Below are 22,721 nucleotides of genomic sequence, written 5' to 3' on the forward strand. Positions count from 1 at the left end.
TCTAGAATTGTGCTGGTCACATCCTTTGAGTCATGGCAGTGAAAAAGCTGACTAAAACAAGGTCTGGCCCTGGAGTCACAATGTCACAAGAGACATGTTGTTATTAGGTGTGGGCTTTGGCATCACTTCCAACATTCATTGTCAAAAGGGTCACAATTTCAAAACAGAGGTTCTAGCAACAGAATCTGAAGGAACTTTTTAAAGAAATTCTTAAGTAAACCAAAGGTTTAGTGTTAAAGAGTAAGAGAAAATGTGTCACAGGAAACCAAGGAAAGTAGACAAGATAGAAAGGACAACCTGGAGGGACTATCTCCAGGAAAAAGCTACCAGTCAAAAGGAGACCTTACTCTATGTTTTGATCCCAGAAAGAAGTTTTCCTTGAAGCAAACCTTTTAAAAACATGTTTCCTTTAGCCAACTCGACTGGGCCCCTGTCTCCACTGCTGTTTTGCTCATGTCACCATTTCACCTGTTCCAAGGCTACTCAGTAGAGGAAGGAACTGTGCAACTGAGGTACCAGGTCTACTCACCAACTTTGGCAAAAGCCTCTCTGAGCTCCATCATTTCCTCATCGGATACAGATCCTCTGGCCATTTTTTCACTGCTTTATGTAATGGCTCTGGGGAGAAGAACACGGAAATGACTTTGGTACACCCTCATTCTTATACCATGTTTAGAAGCAAATTCCATTCATTAGATGAAGAAGCGCTCTTCTGCATTGCCTATGATTTCTGCCTGACTCCCGAGCAAATCGGAAACAGGCTTTCTCTCAACCCTCCATGCGGTGGTGTCCAGGAACAGCCCTTGACAATCTCTCCCCTCCCTGTGTAAACAGTCTCCTCACGTCAAGAGATGGAGCTTTTTTCCCTTCCCTTGAATCTGGGCTGATCCTATGATTGTTTTGACTGTTAGAAGACCACAGAAGCTCTGCCTATGCCTGGAACTCCCACTTCCTTCCTTTTGGAATGCTCCATCTTGGGGCACTCCCCCTTGGTGCCCCACTGCGGTGCTGTGAGTTGTTCAAGGCACATAAAAGAGCCAGCAGAGGAGAACCAGGTTTTGTGCTCGCTGAACTCCCTGATGATGGCCAGTCACCTGAGTGACCACCTTGGCCCATTTGAGCTCCCAGATGATCACAGTCGCAGCCAGCAGCACAAGGAACAGAACTGCCCAGGGGTGCTCAGTTAACCAGTAGAATAGCGAGAGATGACAAATCACAACATTTTGGAGTAGTTTGTTACACAACATTAGATAACTAAAATGCTTAACTTTTATGTAAATGTCTTTTTGGCGTTATCTTGGCAATGGTATTTAAAACGAATGTTTGGCAAAGACGACAATTACATTTTATAAGTTTGAAGGGAGTTAATCAAAGTTCTCTATATCTCTGGAGATTGAAAGTAAAGGAAGCCGACCCTCTAATAATTCATATAAGGGAATCTGAGGGACCTTCTCAAAAAAGCTGGTCTTGCTGAAAAACATGCTGGTTGGTGTTTGAGCAATTTCCCATTTACTGTGCATCATTGCTGCCCTCTAGTGGGTGAAGAGAGAATGTAACAGAAAATGATTATGTTCTCCAAGCTCCACTGTAATCCACACATATATCAGCATGCTTCAAATAGGAGTTCTACTGAAGCCTGCAGGGTTTCCTGGTGGGGAGGTTATAGTAGAGCAGGAGTGTGAGATTAGGATATTTCTGAATATAACTATATATTTTAAACATTTTAGTAAATTTAGCAATTTTTTTCCCCCAGTACTGGGGATTGAACCCAGGGGTCTCTACCACCAGCTTTTTAATTTTTATTTTGAGACACTATCTCACTAAGGTGCCCAGGCTGACCTTGCTGGGGTAACAGGCATGTACCACTGAGTCTAGCTAAATATATCAGTTTTTCAAAATATTTTAAATTTTTGTCAGTATATTTCCAATTAATTTCCTTTTTTATATTTTCCCATCATTCTACAGTGTTGTACTTGTTCTGTGTCCATCAGCAGCCACACACAGAAAAAGGAAACCGTTTTCACACTGAAATCTGTTTTGAAAAGTTACAGAATAATGTTGCTATATTTCAATTCATTTAAGAATCCAGTTTCATCTTCAATTAAAATTCTTATTGTATTATCATTTGTCTTATATACCTAAGAAGGTGTTGGTCCATCGGGTTTGCTGAAGGAAGACAAACTGTTGAGGACTTAACTGTACAAACAAAACAATCTCATTCGCACCTCATAGTACCCCCAAGAGACACCTGTGAGACACAAGTCGTCTGGCTTTTCTTCCCTCCCTCCCTCCCTCCCTCCCTTCTTTCCTCCCTTTCTCTCCTTTCTCCCTCCCCCTTCTGTTTCTTTCTCTTTTTCTATGTCTCCCCTCCTTCCCTCCCTTTCTCTTTCTTCCTTTTCTTCCTTTCTCTCTACAATATCCTTTTCCAAAAAATAATTTGAGCCAATTCACTAAGATATATCCAAATCCAATCATGTGAAACCAACTGTATTGTGTAACTGGTGAGCAGAAAAATAAGATTGGGTGAACCAGGAGGGCGGGAGGGAGTATAATACTGAAAACGCACACCCTGCATGTCTTGCTAGAAGTGGGCTGAAAAGTGAGCCCCTGTTCTCTAGAAGCAGATGCAGTTATCATCAGTTACACGGCTCACCCCATCTTGAGAAGACAAACCAACCCCATTTTCTTAGGGCAGCAGAACCAAGGTCTGATAGCAAAATCTTCACCCAGGTGGTTTTTAAAAAAGGACACTGTGGGATTCAGTAAGCTTGAGTTTTACATTGTTATAATATCCCTCTATGTATGCTGATGGCTCGGGTTTGTATATTTCCATTTTATTGAGCAGGAAACACAAGCTCAGGAAAAGTTAAGATGCATATTTTGAATCACATGGCTAGGAAGGGAGCAGTCAAGACTTCAGTTCTGAAGTCTCTTCTCCCCTCTCAGGCTGCCTACTCAACCCCATGCCTTCAGATTCTGGTTAGACTCTTGCCCACTCATTCAGAATTTCACTCAGCAACTACTCAGTAAACATCTAGAATTCACACAGGCCCATGAAGATTGAAAACCTACAACACAATCTAGCTGAGGAAACTCATGCTTGCCTGTGTTAGAAAATCAAGGCTTCTGTTTTAAGAATTTAATAGATAAGCTGGGTGAGGTGGCAGAACAGTGACGACCTAAGCAACTTGGTGAGACCCTGTTTCTAAATAAAATCTAAAAAAGGACTGGAGATGTGGTTCGGTGGTTAAGTGCTCCTGGGTTCAATCACCAGTTTAAAAAAAAAATTAATATATAACTTTGTATCCTGTACTAATGGTCCTGACTGACTTGACTTGGTTCTCCTTTATACAATACCCCACATGTGCATGAAGAATAGACTCTCCCACCTCATACTGTAGCAAGGCCTGGTTCTAAAATCTGGTGTACAGCTCTACAGCTGGCTGGCCCTTCTTATTTTTAAGCATCTTAACTCCTCTTAGTTCATGCGTGTTCAAGGAATTATGATATAAATTCATGCAGTTAGCACACAATTTATGAATGCTTCCTATAAGCCAAGCCCTGTTATTTGTTTCAGGTGAGCTGAAACAAATGCTGACCCAGTTAGCTGCCCTAAAAGCAAGAAACAATGCTAAATGTAAGGAGGAGAAACAGGATCTCTGAATCCAAACCTGGCCCTATCCTTTGACATAAGAGTATTATATTTTGGAGCAGTGTAAAGAGATCAGTGAGAAATGTAAGTATAGGCAGAGAACAAGGTTGCTTTTTTTAGTGTCAAAAGCAGAGCCAAGGAAGAAACAAAAGAATTATAGTGTTGAATTAAAAAAAAAAAAAAAAAGAAATCTAAAATTAAAAAAAAAAAAAAGCAAAGATCATGGTATTCAGGGCGTGGTGGCACATACCTATAATCCCTATAGCTTGGGAGGCTGAAGCAGGAGGATTGCAGGTTCTAAGCCAGCTTCAGCAATTTAGCGAGGCTGTAAGCAACTTACTGAGACCCAGTCTCAAAATAAAAAATAAAAAGGGCTGGGGATGTGCTCAGTGGTTAAGCTCCTCTGGGTTCAATCCTGGTTGGTACCAAATCAGTCAAAAAAATCAATCAATCAATAGATAAATAAATAAACCAACCAACCAACCAACCAACCACAGTATACTGAGGAAGTAGAGAAAATATTTTACTGTAAAAATATTTACAAGGCCATTCAAATAACAGACTTTAGAAGGAAAAAGGAAAGGTTATTTTAAAATAATGTGAATTTTAAAAACTACAGCAGGTAGGTCAAGAAGAAAAATCTCAGCATCTGTGACAACATTTTCCCAAGAGATTTAACTTGGGGAAGTCAAATAGTGAGAATGCTTTCGAATTTTAAAAATCCCAAAGTTTTTTCAGAAATTTAACAGATAAAGCAAAAGGGAAGAGGACTGGACTGTACGTGAACTGCAGAAGGAATGGCCAACAGCTGAAGTGGCCAAGATAGTGTTTGCTTCTGCTGGACCCAAATAGACATCTGGACAGTCTCTTTCATCATCCCAGTGAGCAGCAGGTTCTGGAAATGCAACCTAATTTTTAGAGACAGAAGGAGCCTCAGAAATAATTTATTACAGCTCTCTAATTTTATAGCTACGAACACTGAAGGGGCAATGAGATGAAATGCCTTAACCACGAACATGGGTACAAGCCCGCAGGCAGCGTGCATAATTTTATACAGGTTTATAAATGTGGTTATTGATGAATGCAGTGGGAAGAGGATGGGCTACCAGTGAAAGGGCCACTGAAGCCTAGGACTAAGAACGGGACCCTTTAACTAACTCAACTGCATACGCCAAATGACAGCGTTTCCCCAGAGCAAAGCTGCAGGAAGAAACAGAACTAGTGTAAAAACGTGCAGATCAGAGCATTTCTAAAAGGATGTTGCTTAGTCTCTGTGTTTGCCTGACAAAAATGTGCCCATTTGAACTCATGCATGTTTGAGGGTATGGGTTACAATTATGTTGATAAGGTTCATAAGGATATCTGATGAGGCTGTCAGTTTACAAATACTGGCATCATATTGGCAGCAGTAATGGGGCATGAGGCGGCACTGGGAGACTAAAAGAAGGGACTGAAGAAGACACGTGTCTCTTAGAGCATGAATGAGTGCTTTCTTTAGTTCTGCTTTATTGCCCCTGCATTGAGTATGGCCTTTTTACTTTGATTCTTATTTTTGTGCTGGGGATTGAACCCAAGACCTTACAGATGCTAACTAAGCATATGCTCCATCACTGAGCTACACTACTAGCTCATGGCCATTTTTAATGACAGCAGCAGCTAAGTATGCCCTGCCAGGAACTATTTGAAGGTCTTTGTAAATCAGGAATAAGTTTTGGAACTTTGTTTCTGAATCACTGCCCAAGTCATAAATCTAAGAAGACAAATCATTCATCTAGGTCACGTCTAGCTGCTAGTTTTTCTGTGAGCACTTAAATTTATTAAATCAATAGTTGTAGAATCCCAAGACATTTGACCAAAGAAAATACTGGATGTTCATTTTTTTAAAATTATACAATTATTTAAAAAATCTTAAGACAATCAAATAACTCTCCCAAGATGCAAAAGCCGTAAAGTCTCTTCATTCCTTTAAGTCAGTGAGATTTGAGTCTCTGTTTAAAGATAGCCGGTATTTCCCAGAGCAGTCATAAAAGGGAATTTCTGAGAATGTTATCAGGAAAGTATTTGACTCAGTTCCCTGAAGTCTCAATTCAGAAACCATTGTAGGAGTTTACTATTGAACACAGTGCTGAAGAATTTGCAAAAGGAAATACATCCTCTAAAGTAAATGCACAAATGTGAATGGAATTTTTTGTTTTGTAAATGATCATAAAAGAAACAGAAAGAGGGGAAGGTGGCCTGGCCAGAGAGAGATGCTCATGGCCACAATTGTTTCTGAAAGGTGGTAGCACTGTGCTTGTTGGTGGTGTGACTTGGTATCATGATGCCCAGTTATGTAACCTGCTGGAATTAGAGGGCATCTGTAACTGGCATCACATCGCTAAGGGACTCTTTTGAATGTGCCCCACTTTTCCTGCAACTTAACTCAGCAATTAAAGTAAAACTGGATACTCAGGACTCAAATTCCTAGCCTACCCCAGTAATTTCAGTACGCATCCAGGGGGAGGTTATACAATTTCTTCAAGGAAACTAAGAGTAATCTAAAAACATGTCATCTAGAACAACATGAGTATTGTGTTAGTGTATGAAGACTAGGCAAATGGAACATAAAGATGCCAGGATTCCAAAGCAAAATAAAATACCCATATATTCTTTTAAAAAGTGGTCATCATGAAATTATATAAGGAAAAAGTTTTGCTTTTAGTTAATCCTACCACCCCTACCCAGCATTTTATAAAATAGACAACCTTAGTGGATCTAACTTTGAGAATATAATAATTTACAAGATGTATTTGGGATACCATTTCTCTATGGAACAGGTATTATTCACTTTTTACAGAAAGGGTGATTCTGAAAATACATTTTAAAAATGACTTTCAGAAATCTAATAAGTACAAATGGCCTCAAACACAGATGGCCACTTAAGGAGAGTTTTATGAATCCTTTTATTAAGTTAAAATCTTTTGTTTGTCTCTTTCTCTTCCTGAAAATACACTGGTTCTCCCAAGGGCTGCTCCAGGGTATAGAACTCTCATCTCTATAATCTCTGACGCAAAGGTCACAGGGAGGAAAGGTTGGGAAAGGGCATTCACAGGGTAGACTCAGTGGCTCTCCTCTGACACTCTCAGGCCATGGAAACACTCAGAGGAAGCCAGCAGGACAGATTACTCCAAACCTGATTATCCTGGCATTGCTCTGGAAGCCTCTGTTATCTGCGCTCTCATGAGGGGGCTTCTGAAGCTATACAGTCAGGCGCTAGACCAGCTCTCTCGGCAACTGAGGAGTTCTCACCTCTTGGCCTCCTCTCTGGCAAACTCCTGGGACCTCTGTTTTCTGCCAAGTTGCCCAAACTCATTTCTTGTAAGCAGAGAGGATACTCCAAACTGGGGTATAGAGACACCTCTGTGTCTCAGTCTCTCTCTCTTACCCACCAGTCTACAAAGGATGATACTCCTGGCACAATCTTGAAAATCCACTCTACCCTTCATTTCACATTTCACCACAAAGACCTTAAGATCCATACTTTACTGAAAACTCAGGGTATTCCACATACAACTTTTCAAAAAGTTGAATGTTAACGTAGACTAGCCGGTTATTTACCATTGCACGATTGCCTCGATATCAGAAGTCATTCACTCCTCCTTTTACTCCACCTACATGTCTTTGTGCAAGGCACAGCTATAGTTGCTGAGAGTGAGGCATTACAATAGGCAGGACACAGAGACGGGTTTCATGAAGCCCAGAGTTAAATGTCAAGTTTCCAATGCAACATGTAGATTATGGCTAATTTATTGCAAAATGGTTAATACAATAAAAAATCTTCTCAAGATAAAAAAAATGAAGTTAAAAAAATAACTAAGAACAGGAGAGAAAAGACTAGATAGGATATTCGCACAGAAGCTTACTAAAAACATCAGATGCCTAAGTTGGCATGTGCAATAAAGATATTGGGATAATTAATACACTGAAGACCTCCAAAGGGACCCCAATGAAAATAACCAGCAGGGAGTACAGAAAAGTGCTGCTCCTGGCTATCAAGAGATCTAGGCTGTGACCTGCCGGTGTAACTTCAGGCTCCATCTTGTTGAAGTACTGCAGGTAAGCCTAGAAATAGGTGCAGGTGCCCTCAGCAACTGTAGCTGTGGCCCCAAGGTATCTTCAGGTAAAGTGAGCAGGGCTCCTTCCAGTCTGGCTCCCAGGGGTGGGGAGTCTGCTCCTGCTCTCACCTCAGCAGCACATCACACAAGGCTCTGTCCAGATGCATCCTCCTCATGGACCCAGGTGGACGCCAGCAGCTCTCAGCATAGAGCTCAAGAGCTCAGCCCAGAGCAGAGCAATTTTCCTAGCAGCATGTGGGGACCTGTTTTCTGAGACGTCACCACACAGTTTAAGATGCGCTGATCCAGTTCACTCCTAGTTTCTAGGCAAGACAGTGTACAAACTGTCCCAGAAACAGAGCCATCTACTCCTTTCTTAAAAAGAGCCAAATAAGGAAGCTCTACAAACTCGCTGGTGTCTCATATCCCTACTCTGTAACCTAAATCTTTTCTGATATGATTAAAGCTCCCTCATTCTTGGGCTATTTTCAGAGGGAATTATAGGAGCTGCTCAATTCATAAAAATTCCGTCAACTGCCTTGGGGACTGTCATTAGGGTTTTTTGGGGTTTTTAAAAAATTCTTTTAATCTGGTTTTTTAGAGATCATTTTCCAAATCTTTGTTGGTTTTCTTTGCTATCTTCTGAGTCTATTCCAACTTCTTTAAATAATGAACATATTAGAGTCATAGTATAGTCATTTTGGAAAACATGATAGGGAGTCCTGTAAAAGCTAAAAGTAGAACTAATATATGATCCAGCAATCCCATTACTGTATGTATATATCCAAAGCACATGAAATTGTTATGTTGAGACCTGTGCACTCCAAGAAATGGAAGCAACCTAAGTATCCATCAAGTGGTGAACAGAAAGAGAAAATGCGACATGCAGTATAAACACATTGGAGTATTCAGTCTTTCTTTCTTTAAAAAAAAAAATTTGTCGGATGCAGTTGGCACACACCTGTAATACCAGTAACTCAGAAGACTGACTGTAAGAGGATGGTAAGTTCAAGGCCAGCCTTGGCAGCTAAGTGAAACCCTGTCTCAAAATAAAAATAAAAAGGATTGCGACTGTAACTCAGTGGTATAGCACCCAGGGATTTAATCCCCAGTACGAGAGAGAGAGAGGAAGAATATAGATGAACTTGAAGCACATTGTGTTTAAGTTAAATAGACCAGGCACAAAAAGACAAATACTACATACTCTGACTCACATCTGGAATCTAAAAAATAGTTGCTGTTCTAGAAGTTGAGAGCAGAACCATGGAGGTTGGTGGGGGAGTGGCCAGTGGGTACAATGTTAAAGGAAGACAGCAGGAAGACGTTTAAGAGGTCTACTGAATAGCATGGTGGCTGTAGTTAATGATGCTACATTACATTCCTGAAAAATTTTGGGAGAGAGGATATAAAGTGTTTTCACCACAAAAATGATGACTATGTTAGGTAATCCATTTGTCTGTTAGCTGGATTAACCATTCCACAATGAATATATACTTCAAAATATTATGTTGTACATGATAAATATATACAAATATGTCAATTAAAAAAGTCATTATTTGGGGAGAAGACACTTAGAATAAAGCAATAAGAACAAGAATAACAAAAACTATAATAGTCTATTTGGAGTACTAGAAATTGGGTTACAGAGATTAGGGGATTCTGTGTACTGTCTTTGCAACTGTTCTGTAATGCCAAAATTATTTCAATTATAATTACTTATTTGGAGAAAAAAGAATAACAGAATCTTTCCATGTACAGATGGAGTCTCACCTGAATGTTATTTGCATATCACTACCTGGACCATGAAATCCATCCTCCCATAATTCTGGATGTCTGCCACTAAATTCATACATTTGTATATTTACTCCTTCAGCAGACATCTGCCAAATATTTATAATATGCCTGGTCCTGTGTTAGCTGTTGAGAATACAATGAGATATGGCACTGGCCTGTTCAGTAGGGGAGAGACATTGATCACTGGAATATAGGGGGGCTTTTTAGATCCACAGGAAGAAGTAAGAATAGCTCTCCCCTGGAAAGCCAAAGCCCAGAGGAGGTGGCATTTGACCTAGTGCAATGGTTAGAATATGTGCTCCAAATTCATGTGCTGGAAATCTAATCCCCAGTGCAACTGTGTTGAGAAGTGGAGCCTAATGGAAGCCCTTGGGCAGAGCCCTTATGAGTCTCTTGCTGCTGTATGGCAGGACCACGGTGCTTGTGAAAGCAAGTTGGCCCTTCCTGCCCTTTCTTGTGTGTGCTTTCTTCCTTCTGTCATGGCACAATGCAGCAAGAAGGGTGTGGCCCCTTACCCTTAGACCTCCCAAACCAGAAGAAATACATCTCTGGTATTTAGGAATTACTTAAGAAGGCATTCTGCTTAAATGGCATAAAATGGCCTAAGACACCTAGATTTTAATAGATAAGTAGGAGACTGCTTGAAGATCAGTCTGCCTTTTTCTTTATGTATATGGAATTATTAATCTATCTTCTCTCCATAGAAAGCCAATCAGTTTGGAGTCAGTGAAAATAGCTAAGGGACAAATTAGAAGACCAGCTGGTCAATAGTGAGAGCAGTGCTAGTGGTTTCGCAGTGTTAAATGTTTTATATGTATTATCACATTGAATTCCTGCCACAGTCTATGGAGTACTACTATTATTTCCACTTTATAGATGAAGGAACTGAGGTTAAATAACTGGGTCACATACTTCTGCCTTTCCTAGTGACCATTAGACCCATTACTACCACCCAAGGCCTCCACGGTAGTCAGGTGCTTACCACTGAGCTACGCTTCCTGGCCCTTGCATTCCTTTATCTCAAAGTTCTACCCTTCTCTGGGGTTACTCAAAAGGAATTTCTCTAAGTCCTTGTATTCATTAGAATTACTGATTAATAAGATTTTACTTGGGACCAGAGCTCTTCTAAAAAGTTTTAGATGTCTCTTGAGTTCCTCAACATCTTAAAGGAAGTGTTAAGAAGAGCTAGGTCACCACTAGGCTTGATTCTTCCTGTCATGTGCCAACTCACTCTGGGGGGACTGGGGTCCTCTCTGTTGGTGACCTTCACACCTCAGTCATCTACTCATGTCTCATAAGGCACTTGCCTTGTCCTAGGTACTGAAAATACAAAGAGGAACAGCAAAGAATCCTTGGCTTAGAGGGGCAGACAAACAAGTCTACTGAAGGAAAATGGTCATGCAAATGAAAGATGACATTATCATGAGTACTTTTTAAAGACACCTGCATTGGGGTGCTTTGGGAGTGCTAGAGAAGGAAGCACTTAACTCTGCCTGGGATGGGAAGGGAAGGGAAAGGAGAGAAAAGCTTTCCAGAAGAGGCAATGCTGACCATTAAGCTACATCTAAGGAAATCAGTAAGAGTTTTCCCAATAGACAAAATAGAAAGGGGTATTTCAGGCAGAAGAAATAGCTCTGTGAAGCGAGCAGACAAGCAAAAGCAAATGGGAGACTGTTGCAGGTTGGGAAAAGCTGAAGCCAGGGAGATTGGAGGCAGAACTCCAGCAAAGGAGGCCGGGGGTACAAGTGCGGTCCTCACAAGCTCTTGTCTGCAGCAGGAAATCCTCGACCATCTGGGCTGCTCTCCAATGCTCACTGCACCTGCTACAGGTGATAGGAAGCAAACAACACAGTGATCCTGCCGAGAGCTGATTTGGTTCATGTGTACATCACTTCCTCTTTAGGTCACTGTCTGCCATTTAGAAAACACTGCCAAGTCAAGAGGGAACTGGAGATGTTAGAGATGGGAAAATGGGGCCCTCCGGAGTGAAGTTACTCCCCAAAGTCTCAAAGTGAGTCAGTAGCTTGTCCAAAAAGAGAAGTAGAGCCACCAGAGTGGTAGTTTGGTTCAGTCAAGTTGAGAGAAAAACACATCAATTAGCATCTTAAGAATCCAAGTGTTTAAAAAAAAAAAAACTTGCACAGTTTAGGAAAGAAGGCGAGGGAAGGGAAATGAGGAAGACAGGGAGGGAAGCAAGAGTACAAGTTAAACAAAATTTCAAAGAACTAGAACTTTCACAAAACTTTCCTGGGGAACGAACTTTAATGTCCACTACAAATTGTATGATATAGTCACCACCTGAAAATCACACTTCATTGTGTATATATTATGTGGGGGCAGGGGGACTATAAATTTTCATTTTCACATCCATCTTCTCTCTCCAAAAGTCCTTAGCCTCGCCATTCTGTTTTGTATACCACATTTCTCACCCAGAGCCCAGGAAGCCCCCACAGACATGACAGAACTGGTAAGCGATACCAGAAGCCAACAGCATGGTATTAGTTGATCTTGTGCTCAGTGGTCAAAGGGTTCTGGGCTCAGCCTTGCCTGAGACATTGACAGTGGAAAGTACCTTTTAACAGTTGAGGAAGTGGGGCCAGGGTGAAAAAATGTACAGCAATTTTAAGAAAATCCCAGCCACATCCATCATGAGTCATGAAAAGCAAAGAGGTCTGTGGGCATCTGTGGTGAAAGGCAGTGGTGTCCCTCCCCGTCAGGTGCACTAGTACTCAAGAACTGGTTCTGCTACCCTGCACTTTATTTCTACCTGCTCTTCCACTCCCTAAGTCTCCAGAAATTTTCATTCATTGCAGTTTGAGCTAAAAAAAGAAAAAGTGAGACTATGTAGAATGCACACAGCAATGCCATCACAACCTTCTACTTCTCTGTGCTGGGGTCAGGTACTGGGAACTGAATCCAGGAGTGTTCTCCACTGAACCACATCCATAGCCCTTTTTATTTATTTTGAGATCAGGTCTTGCTAAGTTGCCCAGGCTGCCTGGAACTTGCAATCCTCCTACCTCAGCCTCTCGAGTCTCTGGGATTACATGCATACACCACTGCACCTAGCTAGCTTCTACATATTCTTAGTAATGTAATCTCATTTTCAATAGTCTCCTTGGAGATGTTCCTTTAGAATCTCAAATAACAAGCTTACTTTGAAAAAAAAAAACAAAAACAAAAACAAAACAAAACAAGGAGTTACAGAAAAATTAAAGCAGGAAATGTATATTAATTTGATGAATAAGCTTGACAGTTTTTAAGTTTGTTTTTTTTTTGTGTGTGTGTGTGTGTGTGCGTGTGTGTGTACTGCAGATTGAACCCAGGGGTACTAACTACTGAGCTACATCCCCAGCAAACCCCCTCCCCTTTTATTTAAGTTTTGAGGCAGGATATTGCCAAGACTGGCTTTGAACTCTTGAACCTCCTGCCTCAGCCTCCCAAACTGCTGGGATTATAGGCAGGTGTACACTATCATGCAGGGCTACCTTGATTTTTCTTTTTTAAAGTCACAGTTGGTTTATGAATATTTACCTATACCAATTCACAATGAGATATACTACAGCATTTTTCTTGTCAAAATTTTCAGTGGCAAAAAAAGACTTAAGTGGCTAAATGAGCTATTCAAATACCTTTATAACTGTTATTTTAAGGACTGTACATCATAAAATATTCAAGCATTAATTTGTTTTTCAAACATGTTTGGTATTTGTTTGTTTTTCAAACATGTTGGTCTGCCAACAGCCCCATCAAAGGTGAAGATGGGATTTCTTCCTAATAGAAATGTAGCATTAGGAACAATCATTCATTACTCAATTTCAGAAAGGAGCATTACATGTATTATCAGAAGGCATCTAATGGATGATGTCAGAGGATACGATGCAGTTTAAACAGACGTGGTTTGCACCTTTCAGAAACTGTTCACATAAAATGGAAAAGAGGTAAGGTGTGAATCTCTACTCAGCCAGTTACTGGCTCTGGGACCTTGGATAAGTCACATAACCCCTTCCTGAACCTGTTTGGTCATCTGTAATAAGGAAGATAATAATACCAACTTTACATAAATAACTATTTGTGGAAAGAAAAGAACAACTGCATTTCAAGTTCTTGGCATGACATCCAGCAAATGTAGTGATGCTGGGTGTGGTGGATGGACACACGGGCTGACAGCATGGGGAAATGGAAGGGAACGATGGACCAAGGACACATTCAGTAAGTGGGGAGCAGCTGCCTCATTTTACAGACAAGAGATCTGAGTCTTAGAGGCTCGAGAGCCCTGCTTCATCTCCATGTTTGGAAAAGAATGGAATATGAGTCCAAATCTGACTACATTTGCTTCCCTTTCTACCACATCTGCCTCCTTCATGCATAGGAACTGCTTTAAAACCTGTGAAAAGCATACACATTCTTAAAAAACTGACATTCATAGGACACTGGAGGGAGAATCAAGACACGGAAAGTGCAGGAGGGTGGGGAGCAGGGAGGAAGACCGTGAGATCATCACCAGAGAGAACTGTCCCAGCTGTCATTCTCAGTGGTCACAGGTAAAAAACCGAATTAGTGATATTCTGATGAAAAGTCAACATGAAAGACAACCAGGGAGAGGAAAAATCTGAAAAGGTCCTTCAAGGTGCCCACCATATTTCATCTTTCCAAAGGGGAAATTTAAAAAAATGTTTATATACCACTGGAAATTGTGTAGGATGGCCAATTTGCATTTTTAAGATGAAGGAAGGGTGCTGAACACTGCAAAACTATACACATGTTCATTTTCTTACTTTCTTTTTGCACTTGTTACCTAGTTTTCTCCATAAGGAATTTATATCCCATTCTCCCTTCTTCAAGCTGATCCTTCTGGTGAAGGTAACACAAGTTGAGTATCATTTATATACAATGTTTGGGACCAGAAGGGGTTCAGATTTTATAGTTTTCCAGATTCTGGAATATTTGCAAAGAACTTAATTCAAATATTTGAAATCACAAATGCTCCAAAAGTTCCAACTTTTTGAGCATTATGTTAGTACTCACAAAAAGTTTTGAACTTCGGAGCATTTCAGATTTCAAATTTTTGCATTAGGGCTATTTAACTTGGATGAGCCAACAATATCGAGGAGACACAAAGAACCTGTATTTTGCTGGGTATGGTGGCACAGCAGCTTGGGAGGCTAGGGCAAAAGTTCACAGCCAGCCTTAGCAACTTAGTGAGGCCCTAAGCAACTTAGGGACACCCTGTCTCAAAATAAAAAATAATAAGGGCTGGGAATGTGTCTCAGTGGTTAAGTGCCCCTGGGTTCAATCCCTGGTACCAAAACAAACAAACAAAAACCCTATATTTTACAATGTTCCAACTAGGCTAATGAAAACACACTTCTAATCATAAATTTTGTCTGAGGGATGGCAAATAGAGAAAAACATGCAAATTTACACAAATACATTTATGTAGCTCTTCATACATTTGCATGCATAGCTTGGATAAATTTTAGTGATCACCACTAACTTTCAGTGACAAGGGGACCAAAATGCAGGGTATTATTTAAATGCAAGGTAATTATTTCATTAATTTACTTCCCTATGGAAAGTGTAACCAGAGAAAAAAGGAAAAGCAATTATCTGGAAGACAGAAATTCACATGCCTAATTAATCTGCCTGCCAAATTTGATGTCTTGCCTCATCTGCTGTGGAGAACATAATCTCTTTTCCACTTTAGCTCAGCCATCAAGAAGATATGTATGCAAAAAGTATGAGTAAAAAAGGAAGGTGTGTGCTTGTGTGTGCGCGTGCGCAAGAGAAAGGGAAAGAAAGGGGGAAAGACAGAAAGAGGAGGGGAGAGAGAGAGAGGGAGAGAGAGACCCTGTCCATCTGTCCATGTAACCAGCACTAGTCTAAAACAAGAATCAATGCTACAACCACAGAACTGTGGCTTTGCTAGTTCCTCAGTTTAACATTTTAGCTTTTCCTTCCGCCCGAAAAACAATTGACCATATTTGAGAAATAGCCTCCTTGTAGCCTGTAAGTGGGGCTGACACCACCCTGGCTCTGAAGTTGAGCAAAACTTATTTTAACTCAGTATGTAGGTCACTTTTTACCTGGATTCTTCCACTCAAAATTAAAAGAATCTTTTATTCATTCAGTTTTTAGCACACCTATATTTAACCATTTACTGTGCAATGACAGATATGTGTACTTGGATATAAATGAAAAACTGCTTGATTTATTCATGACTATTGGTCACGACAGATTAGAAAATAAATGTCACTTGACTAAAATTATGCTAAATTTCCAAGAAAGAGAGCCTTTTAAAGCTTCTGAGGGTGGAAATCATGTTTAATGACATATTCAAGGCCTACAATTTAGTAAAAATCTAATACTCAGTCAAGTGCATTGTAAGGCCAAGTGCTGCTGCTGCTGCCAAAGCAGAATATTCTGTCTCACAGAAGCAATGACATATGAATACACTTCTCTGGGGACATTACAACTATTTGAACTCAACTTGAAGACTTGGGCACACATAAGCATCACAGTTTACTGCCTGTTTATACCAGAAGGTTGTTCTAGAATTCAACAGGTGATGTGACATTGATTCAACCGTAGAAAATTAAAAAAATAAGCTGGGTGTAGTGATGCATGCCTGTAATTCCAGCAACTTGGGAGGCTGAGGCAGGAGGATCACAAGTTCAAGGCCAGCTCAGCAACTTATGGAGACCCTGTCTCAAAATAAAAAATAAAAAGGGCTGGGAGTGTAACTAATATGGTTAAGGCACTTAGAAAAATGCCCAATTCAAAGCAGGTAGCATGGAAGTATGAACTGTTATTTGGGCAATAAGTTGAAACTCCTCTCCTGTCTCTACTATTTGCAAGGTCTTACAAGATACAGCGATTATGCAATTGCTGGGAAGACTGATGTAATGATTGACAAACCAAAACAACAGGAAGAATCTCTAGTATAAGTTAAGAAGTAGAATCAGAAGGGAACTGGGGAAAGGGACAGGGAGACGCCAACTGGAGGGGGATCCCCTAAGAGACAAATGTCTAATCAGGAGAGAACATTCTGGAATTTTAAAATGAAAACAGGTTGAAGCATCAAGGCTTTTAGTTTAAGAAGTGCATTGTCATCTGGCAAAACAGGGAAACTTGAAACTCTCCAAATCTGTGACACTGATTAGTTTTATATTTTGATGAACCCTAATTCCAAGTTTAATTTCTGCAGTGCTCAGAATGTTATAGTTTCACTGGATATCTGTGAGCTGGGAAACTACTAGACTCCCTCCCCCCCCACACATTAAAAACCTACAACTCTAGAGACAAATTAATCCAAATAATGTCATTCTGCTATAACATTTGATTAGTGATAAAGTCCACCACCTTTATAATCTGACTTCATAATCTTCTAACTCTTCATAAATATAATCTTATGAGCTTACTTCTTTATTTTACCCAACCTGATTTTAAAATTTGTTTTCTGTCTCTCCTGTACTCTTTAGGTAACAAGAAGTTGACTTGAAAATTATCTAACGATAACCCAAAGTGACTAAGTAAAAACTACTGATATTTGTTCTTGTGTTCTTTATCATCAAAGCCTATTACCGGGTACATAGTTTTTGTAAGAACAGCTAGTTTCTAGCTCAATAAATCTATTTAGACTAAAATGATGGGATTATAATTTTTCCTGTATACCAAGGTCACTGCATCATTTGCAAAAATTTTCTCTCCTTTCTTCCCTTTTTTCTTTCTCTTGGGTCAAACCCATATCTCTGTACATGCTAGGTAAGTACTCTACCACCAAGCTATACCACCAGTCCTATTTTATAGAGTTTTAAATTTCTTGAGCTCAATGTCCATTTGATGCCTTGAGGCTAAAAAGTAGAATAGTGCTTTGGCAAAGATGAAGCACGATAGACTCGAATCATTCAATGACAGCTGTGTCTTCCATCATAAGCAATTACTGTGGGAGCTCAATAACTGTAAGTCAAATCAAAGATTTCTATGTATACATAACAAACTGATAAAAAGTACTTGTGACAAATGTTCATTTCAATAAATATCATTAGCACCTACACTGCCAGGAGACAGAAAGAATGCCAAATTTACTCTAAGATAAACATACTAAGCAAACTCATGCGCACACCCATTAGTTGGGGGTTGGGGGTGGGAGTGGTAGAGACAACAGGGAAGTCCTTTGAAGGAGCATGTTTCTTGAAGTCAGCCTTGAAAAATGATCACAAATGTTACCAATAAAGGGGGGAAAGCAGTTAAAGAAACAGTTGAAGTGAGTGAAAGAGCATAGAACTTTCCGGTGGCTTGTGGTCTGGTGCTGAATGTGGGTAGGCAAGTGGGGGAGGGGAGGGCAAGAGCAGAAGGAAGTGACAAGAAATAGGGTTAAGGAAGTGGGTTAAGGCAAGTTTGTGAAGGCACTAAATTTTTCAGTAAAGTTATTAATAAAATACTTTTTTCTATTATATGAAATTTGCAATGATACCGATTTATAAAAATAAAAGTGTCTCTGGACTTCTTCCAAATACCATCTCTTTCTCTGTTTCTATCTCTGTCTCTGTCTTTCTCCCTCTCTAGCTTTCATAAACAAGATCTCTTTGGACAGTTTCAGTAATGAAAGTCCATAATCCTCTCCACCGAGGGCAAGCATGCTGCATGGAAGACAGGCTCTGGGAACTCATATAGGGAGCCCAGAGCTGGAAATCCTGGCCACTGCCCAACAGTGACCTTGGTCCAGCTCCTTCAGGAGCTAAGCCCACTCTTCAGCTCTAAAACAGTAGTTGAGAAGATTCAACAAGGTCATGCACCAAGAGCGGCTGCACACAACAAGTCCTCAAAAGTTTCAAGGATAACCATTACAGTCAGCCCTCCACGTTCATGGGTTCTGTATCCACGGATTGCATTAACTTCAGATCACAAGTCTTCTAAAAAGAACTTGCATCGGTGTTAAACATGTGCAGATTTTTTTTCTTATCATTATTCCCTATATAATATAATATAACAACTATTTACATAGCATTTACATTGTAGTAGGTATTATAAGCAACCCAGAGATGATTTAAATCACACAGGAGGATGTGTGTAGGTTCTATGCAAATACCACGCCATTTCATATAAAGGTCTTGAGCATCCAGAGATTTTGGTAGCCACAGAGGTCCTTTTCCTGTACCAACTTCAATGTACACATTTGAATGAGACTTCACTTGTTGGCTTTCCCTTCCCCAGAGGGTTCAGAGATAGAATAATAAATGAAAACACTGAAATTGTATCTCTCATTAATGATTGTTTCAAGGCATAATTTGCAATGGAGATGAAATTTTAAATGCTACAGAGAAAAAATATCCCTGGGATTGCTAATGAAATGTCTGCCCAAACACCAGTCCATTCTACCACAGCTGTGTTTCTTCAAAGGGCAAAAGATGTAGCTGATTTCCCCCTTCCTCACTTTACGGGGGTGAGAGGGAAAGAAGAAGAAGAAGAGATATCTGATAGCACACCAGTTTGATGTTTTGACAATATAAACTTGATTTGAATTAATTTTTTGTATTCCTTCCCAAATGTAAGGGGAAAATGCTGAGATTCCTTTATTTTCTAATTTATTTTATTCTCATTATTATTTTTACTTAAATAAGACAGCGTAGTTTTTAGTCTTTTCTGAGGTTTAAACTTCTGCAATCCCACATTTTTGCTAGTTCAATACCACTCAATGAGATGTATGAAATGATATTGATGGTCACATTTTGCCTTGTGACCAGAATTTCACATTTATAAGTAAATGGTAAAATTCCATTCAAATTTGCCTGCGCAGATATTCTTTAAACTATTTTACCTAGTTACTTAAAGAATTATGATGGTAACTCTTTGCAAATTCAAAATCAAGATGTGTATGGATAATCCACCTCTTTTTGTTTACTGAAGGTTTTTTTAAAAAGTTGTCCTGAGGGAGTAATTATGGAAAACAAGTTGCAAATACTTGATTAAGAAACATTGGGTTTTGATAAGTATGCTGATTAATGCATCCATTTTCAGTCTTGATGGCTTTCATGTGTATCATCTGTCAAAGGCTCTTAGGATTATTTGATGTAGACAAATAAAAGCTGAAGCTATAAAATGCAAAATCTCTAAGCTTCAGTGAAGTTTCTGGAATGAATATCCCATATCAACTGTAGAAGAATAATCTATTGTAATAGAAGGCTTTCCTCCAGAATCAAACCGAGTGTTCATTTGTATGACCATAAACATTAACAAATAATTCAGGCTAGCTGACAAAAACAGTACAATCTACAACATAAATTGCTTTTATTTTTAGAGAACAAAGGGAGAGAAGACCTCTAATTCTGTGTGGCTATTAAGCACACCCATTAAAAAACGCTTGCTGCCAAAAATCACTCAAATAACTAGTATCACATTTGGTAACGTATGACCCGAGATGTTAATATATCCACTAAAGTTCTATAAAGAAGTTTTGTGTTTTTTTTTTTTTTTTTTAGGAAAACAGAACCACAGGAGCTAAAATTAACCTACCCCCATTAGGCTAATGAGCAATGCAACCCAAATGATCAATATGCACTTTCCTGAAAATGTTTTAAAGTAGATAAAATCACAGTAAATAGCCTTCCTGAAATAAAGCAATGGACATAAATCAGAACATGGTTTGGTTTTAAAAGGAAAAAAAAATCCTCATAGTTTGGGGGCAGAGATAATTGCAGATAACTTTGAGAAGAGCTGAATTCAAAGAGCTGATGGTCCCATCCTGAACACCACACAAGGTGGCTGTAGGCTTCCTGAGCAGTTCGGGGAGGCAGGGCACACAGAGGACTCAGGCGACAGGTGCTCAGATCTCCCCTGGAGGCAGAAGACAGAGTCCCCAGAAACAGCCCAACATCCTCACAAGCAGTTACAAAGGACAAAAGAACATGAAAAAATTTACCTTGTAGAAGAACTCCTTGTTCGTCCTGGTGTGTGACCAGAAACCCCCTTCTTTCTGAACTGCAGAACAGCTTTGTCAAGCCCGGGTATGTGGTCACAAGGCAGGAAGTGACTAGAGTGACAAATCATCAGCCAGGAAAGAAATAGATTTTGTCTTTATAAGGACATTTTACTTAACTTTTTTTTTTCATGTCCCCTCCCCCTAAAATAATCACCTGACAGAACAGGTCACACTCGATGCAGACGCTCTACCACTTCCTCTTCAGCATTTTTCTATCTCCTTCTCTTCCTTTTTCGTCCAGCTGTCTCCAGTGAGCCCTGGGCTACTTAAGCCTTTCTGATCATAGATAGCAAATGAAGGCCAGCCTGCTACCTTGACTTTTTGGCCTGAGCCTAGTTGCAAAAGCAAAGCCCAGGTGTCTACCTACTTATAGCAGAGATGAACAAATTATTCATTTCTAGTGAAAGCCCCAAGGAGAAAGGTGGCCGTACACCTGAGATAAACTGAAAGGGATTTCCTTGGGAAAGCCCCACCCCGGCTGAAACCAAAGCCTTCTTGAGTCCCCTAACAATGATCTTATTGGTACAAATAAAACAAAACGACCTCTTTAAGAGAAGGACCTGAAAAGCAAAGGTTACTATATTATTTACGCATTCTTTTATTTATAGCACACCTATGTGCTAAGGATCTCCTTAACCCAATTAAAGATTTCAATTATTTAGATGTTTCCTATAAAGAACAACAGATCACACAGGCAGTTGCTATCATTAAATGGGTAGCTTCACACAGACCAGATTTTTTTTTTTTTTAATGCAGATTTTATAAAGTTAGTAGGGTTGTGAGGGAAGTTTCATTCTATGCCCAAATCCCAGATGCTTGTCTTGAGGACAAATTCCTATCTTCAAATGGAAAATCTTCAAATGCTCATGTTGGTTGTAAAAATTGTGTAACACCTTGAATAACGTTGACTAAATATTAAGCACAGTCTACTGCCCAGAGACGATGTGGTAAATCTGCTGTTTAGCAATGAGGATATAACATCTGGCTGGGCTCCCAGGTCAGATGGGGAGTTGAGGATCTCTGATTATTCTATAAAGACCCATGTTTGCTAGAAGACATGGACCCTATCAAGGGGCTGCAGAATTCTGACCAGCTGGAGGGCTACCCTTAGACTTCTTTGCTTTTTTGATTTCTCCTCTAGAAAGTTCCTGCTTTTAACCTCAAATGTTAAACCAAACTGTTCTGACTTATCTTCTCCATTAGCCAGTGGTGTAGATGTTTAGTTGGAAGTATATAGGGACCATTTAGGGGAAGAGAGTGGGGAGAACAGCAGAAAGGATGGTGGAAATCCAGTCCCTTTTAGAAATGGTTCTAGACAGAAAACAGTGATTCCTCCGGAAAGACTGAGGAGCATGAGAACCTGTTTTCTCTGTTGTATAATTACTCCCATTAATAAGTTACAGAAGGGGGTTAGGAAGCTCCTGAGTTCTTTCAGGACATCAGAGGAACACCCACACATCACATTTATGAGACTGATCATACTAAGGAGCAGCATAATGCTGGTGGAATCTACCATGTGGAAACCCCCTCTTTTGGGGCCCTTTAGAGGACTCCACATGGTGTCTTAATGGGTGAAGTCTGAGGAGATTATGAATCTCCCTTATCTGGTTCCACATTCTTATGATTTCCGGATGGAAGGAGGGTCCAACAGTCATGCTTCATCAAAGGGAACAGATAAGCAGGTCATTTACCTGGAAGAGGGTGAGCGGAAGCATTCTGTATCTACTGGTGCCCAGTCATCTGAGACCCGAGGACTCTGCAAAGAGCAAAACATGTTTGTGCCTTTTGGTTCAGCAGTATGCAAGTGCCTCTTAGAACTGGTGGCTGACAAAGAAGGTACGATCACTGATCTCAGAGTATGAGGTCTAGTGAGAAGAAAAACATGCGAGTAAATAAATGCCATCTATAAGAGGAGTAAAAAAAGATAGTGGTAAGATGCAGATGCAGATTTGAGCAGAGTTGACATTTGAAGACAGTCAAGCATGACTAGCAGATGGTTCAAGTTGAAAGAAAGATTTAGTATTCCAGACAATGTTTAGATCGTCAAAGATGAAAGCCACTGAATTGGGTGTTGCTTAAAAGCAGCCAGTCGACGGAGACCTCTTCTACCTCAGCACCAACTGAGCTCCGATTCCACATCCCCCGCTGCCGGCAGCCACATCCAGGCCTTCACCATCTCAAGGCCCACCCCATCCCTCAA

At 40.1% G+C, this 22,721-nt stretch overlaps 1 protein-coding gene across 2 annotated transcripts in view; it reads right to left on the reverse strand.

Moving 5' to 3' along the window:
- LCP1 (lymphocyte cytosolic protein 1) overlaps nt 1-22,228 on the reverse strand; it is a 55,624-nt gene extending 33,396 nt beyond the window's left edge. The window contains exons 1-3 of one of the 2 annotated variants that reach the window (XM_079136129.1): nt 22,213-22,228; nt 20,462-20,572; nt 530-618 (exon numbers count right to left, since the gene is read on the reverse strand). In XM_079136129.1, coding sequence (XP_078992255.1) covers nt 530-593 — 64 coding nt within the window. In that variant the 5' untranslated portion in view covers nt 594-618; nt 20,462-20,572; nt 22,213-22,228. Of the gene's footprint in view, nt 1-529; nt 619-20,461; nt 20,588-22,212 lie in introns of those variants that run through there. The other variant, XM_079136130.1, reaches the window with a different exon arrangement.
- Between the last annotated feature and the right edge of the window lie 493 nt (nt 22,229-22,721).

The sequence above is a fragment of the Sciurus vulgaris genome (assembly GCF_902686455.1).
Source record: "Sciurus vulgaris genome assembly, chromosome: 4".
In the NCBI taxonomy this organism is placed as follows: domain Eukaryota; kingdom Metazoa; phylum Chordata; class Mammalia; order Rodentia; family Sciuridae; genus Sciurus; species Sciurus vulgaris.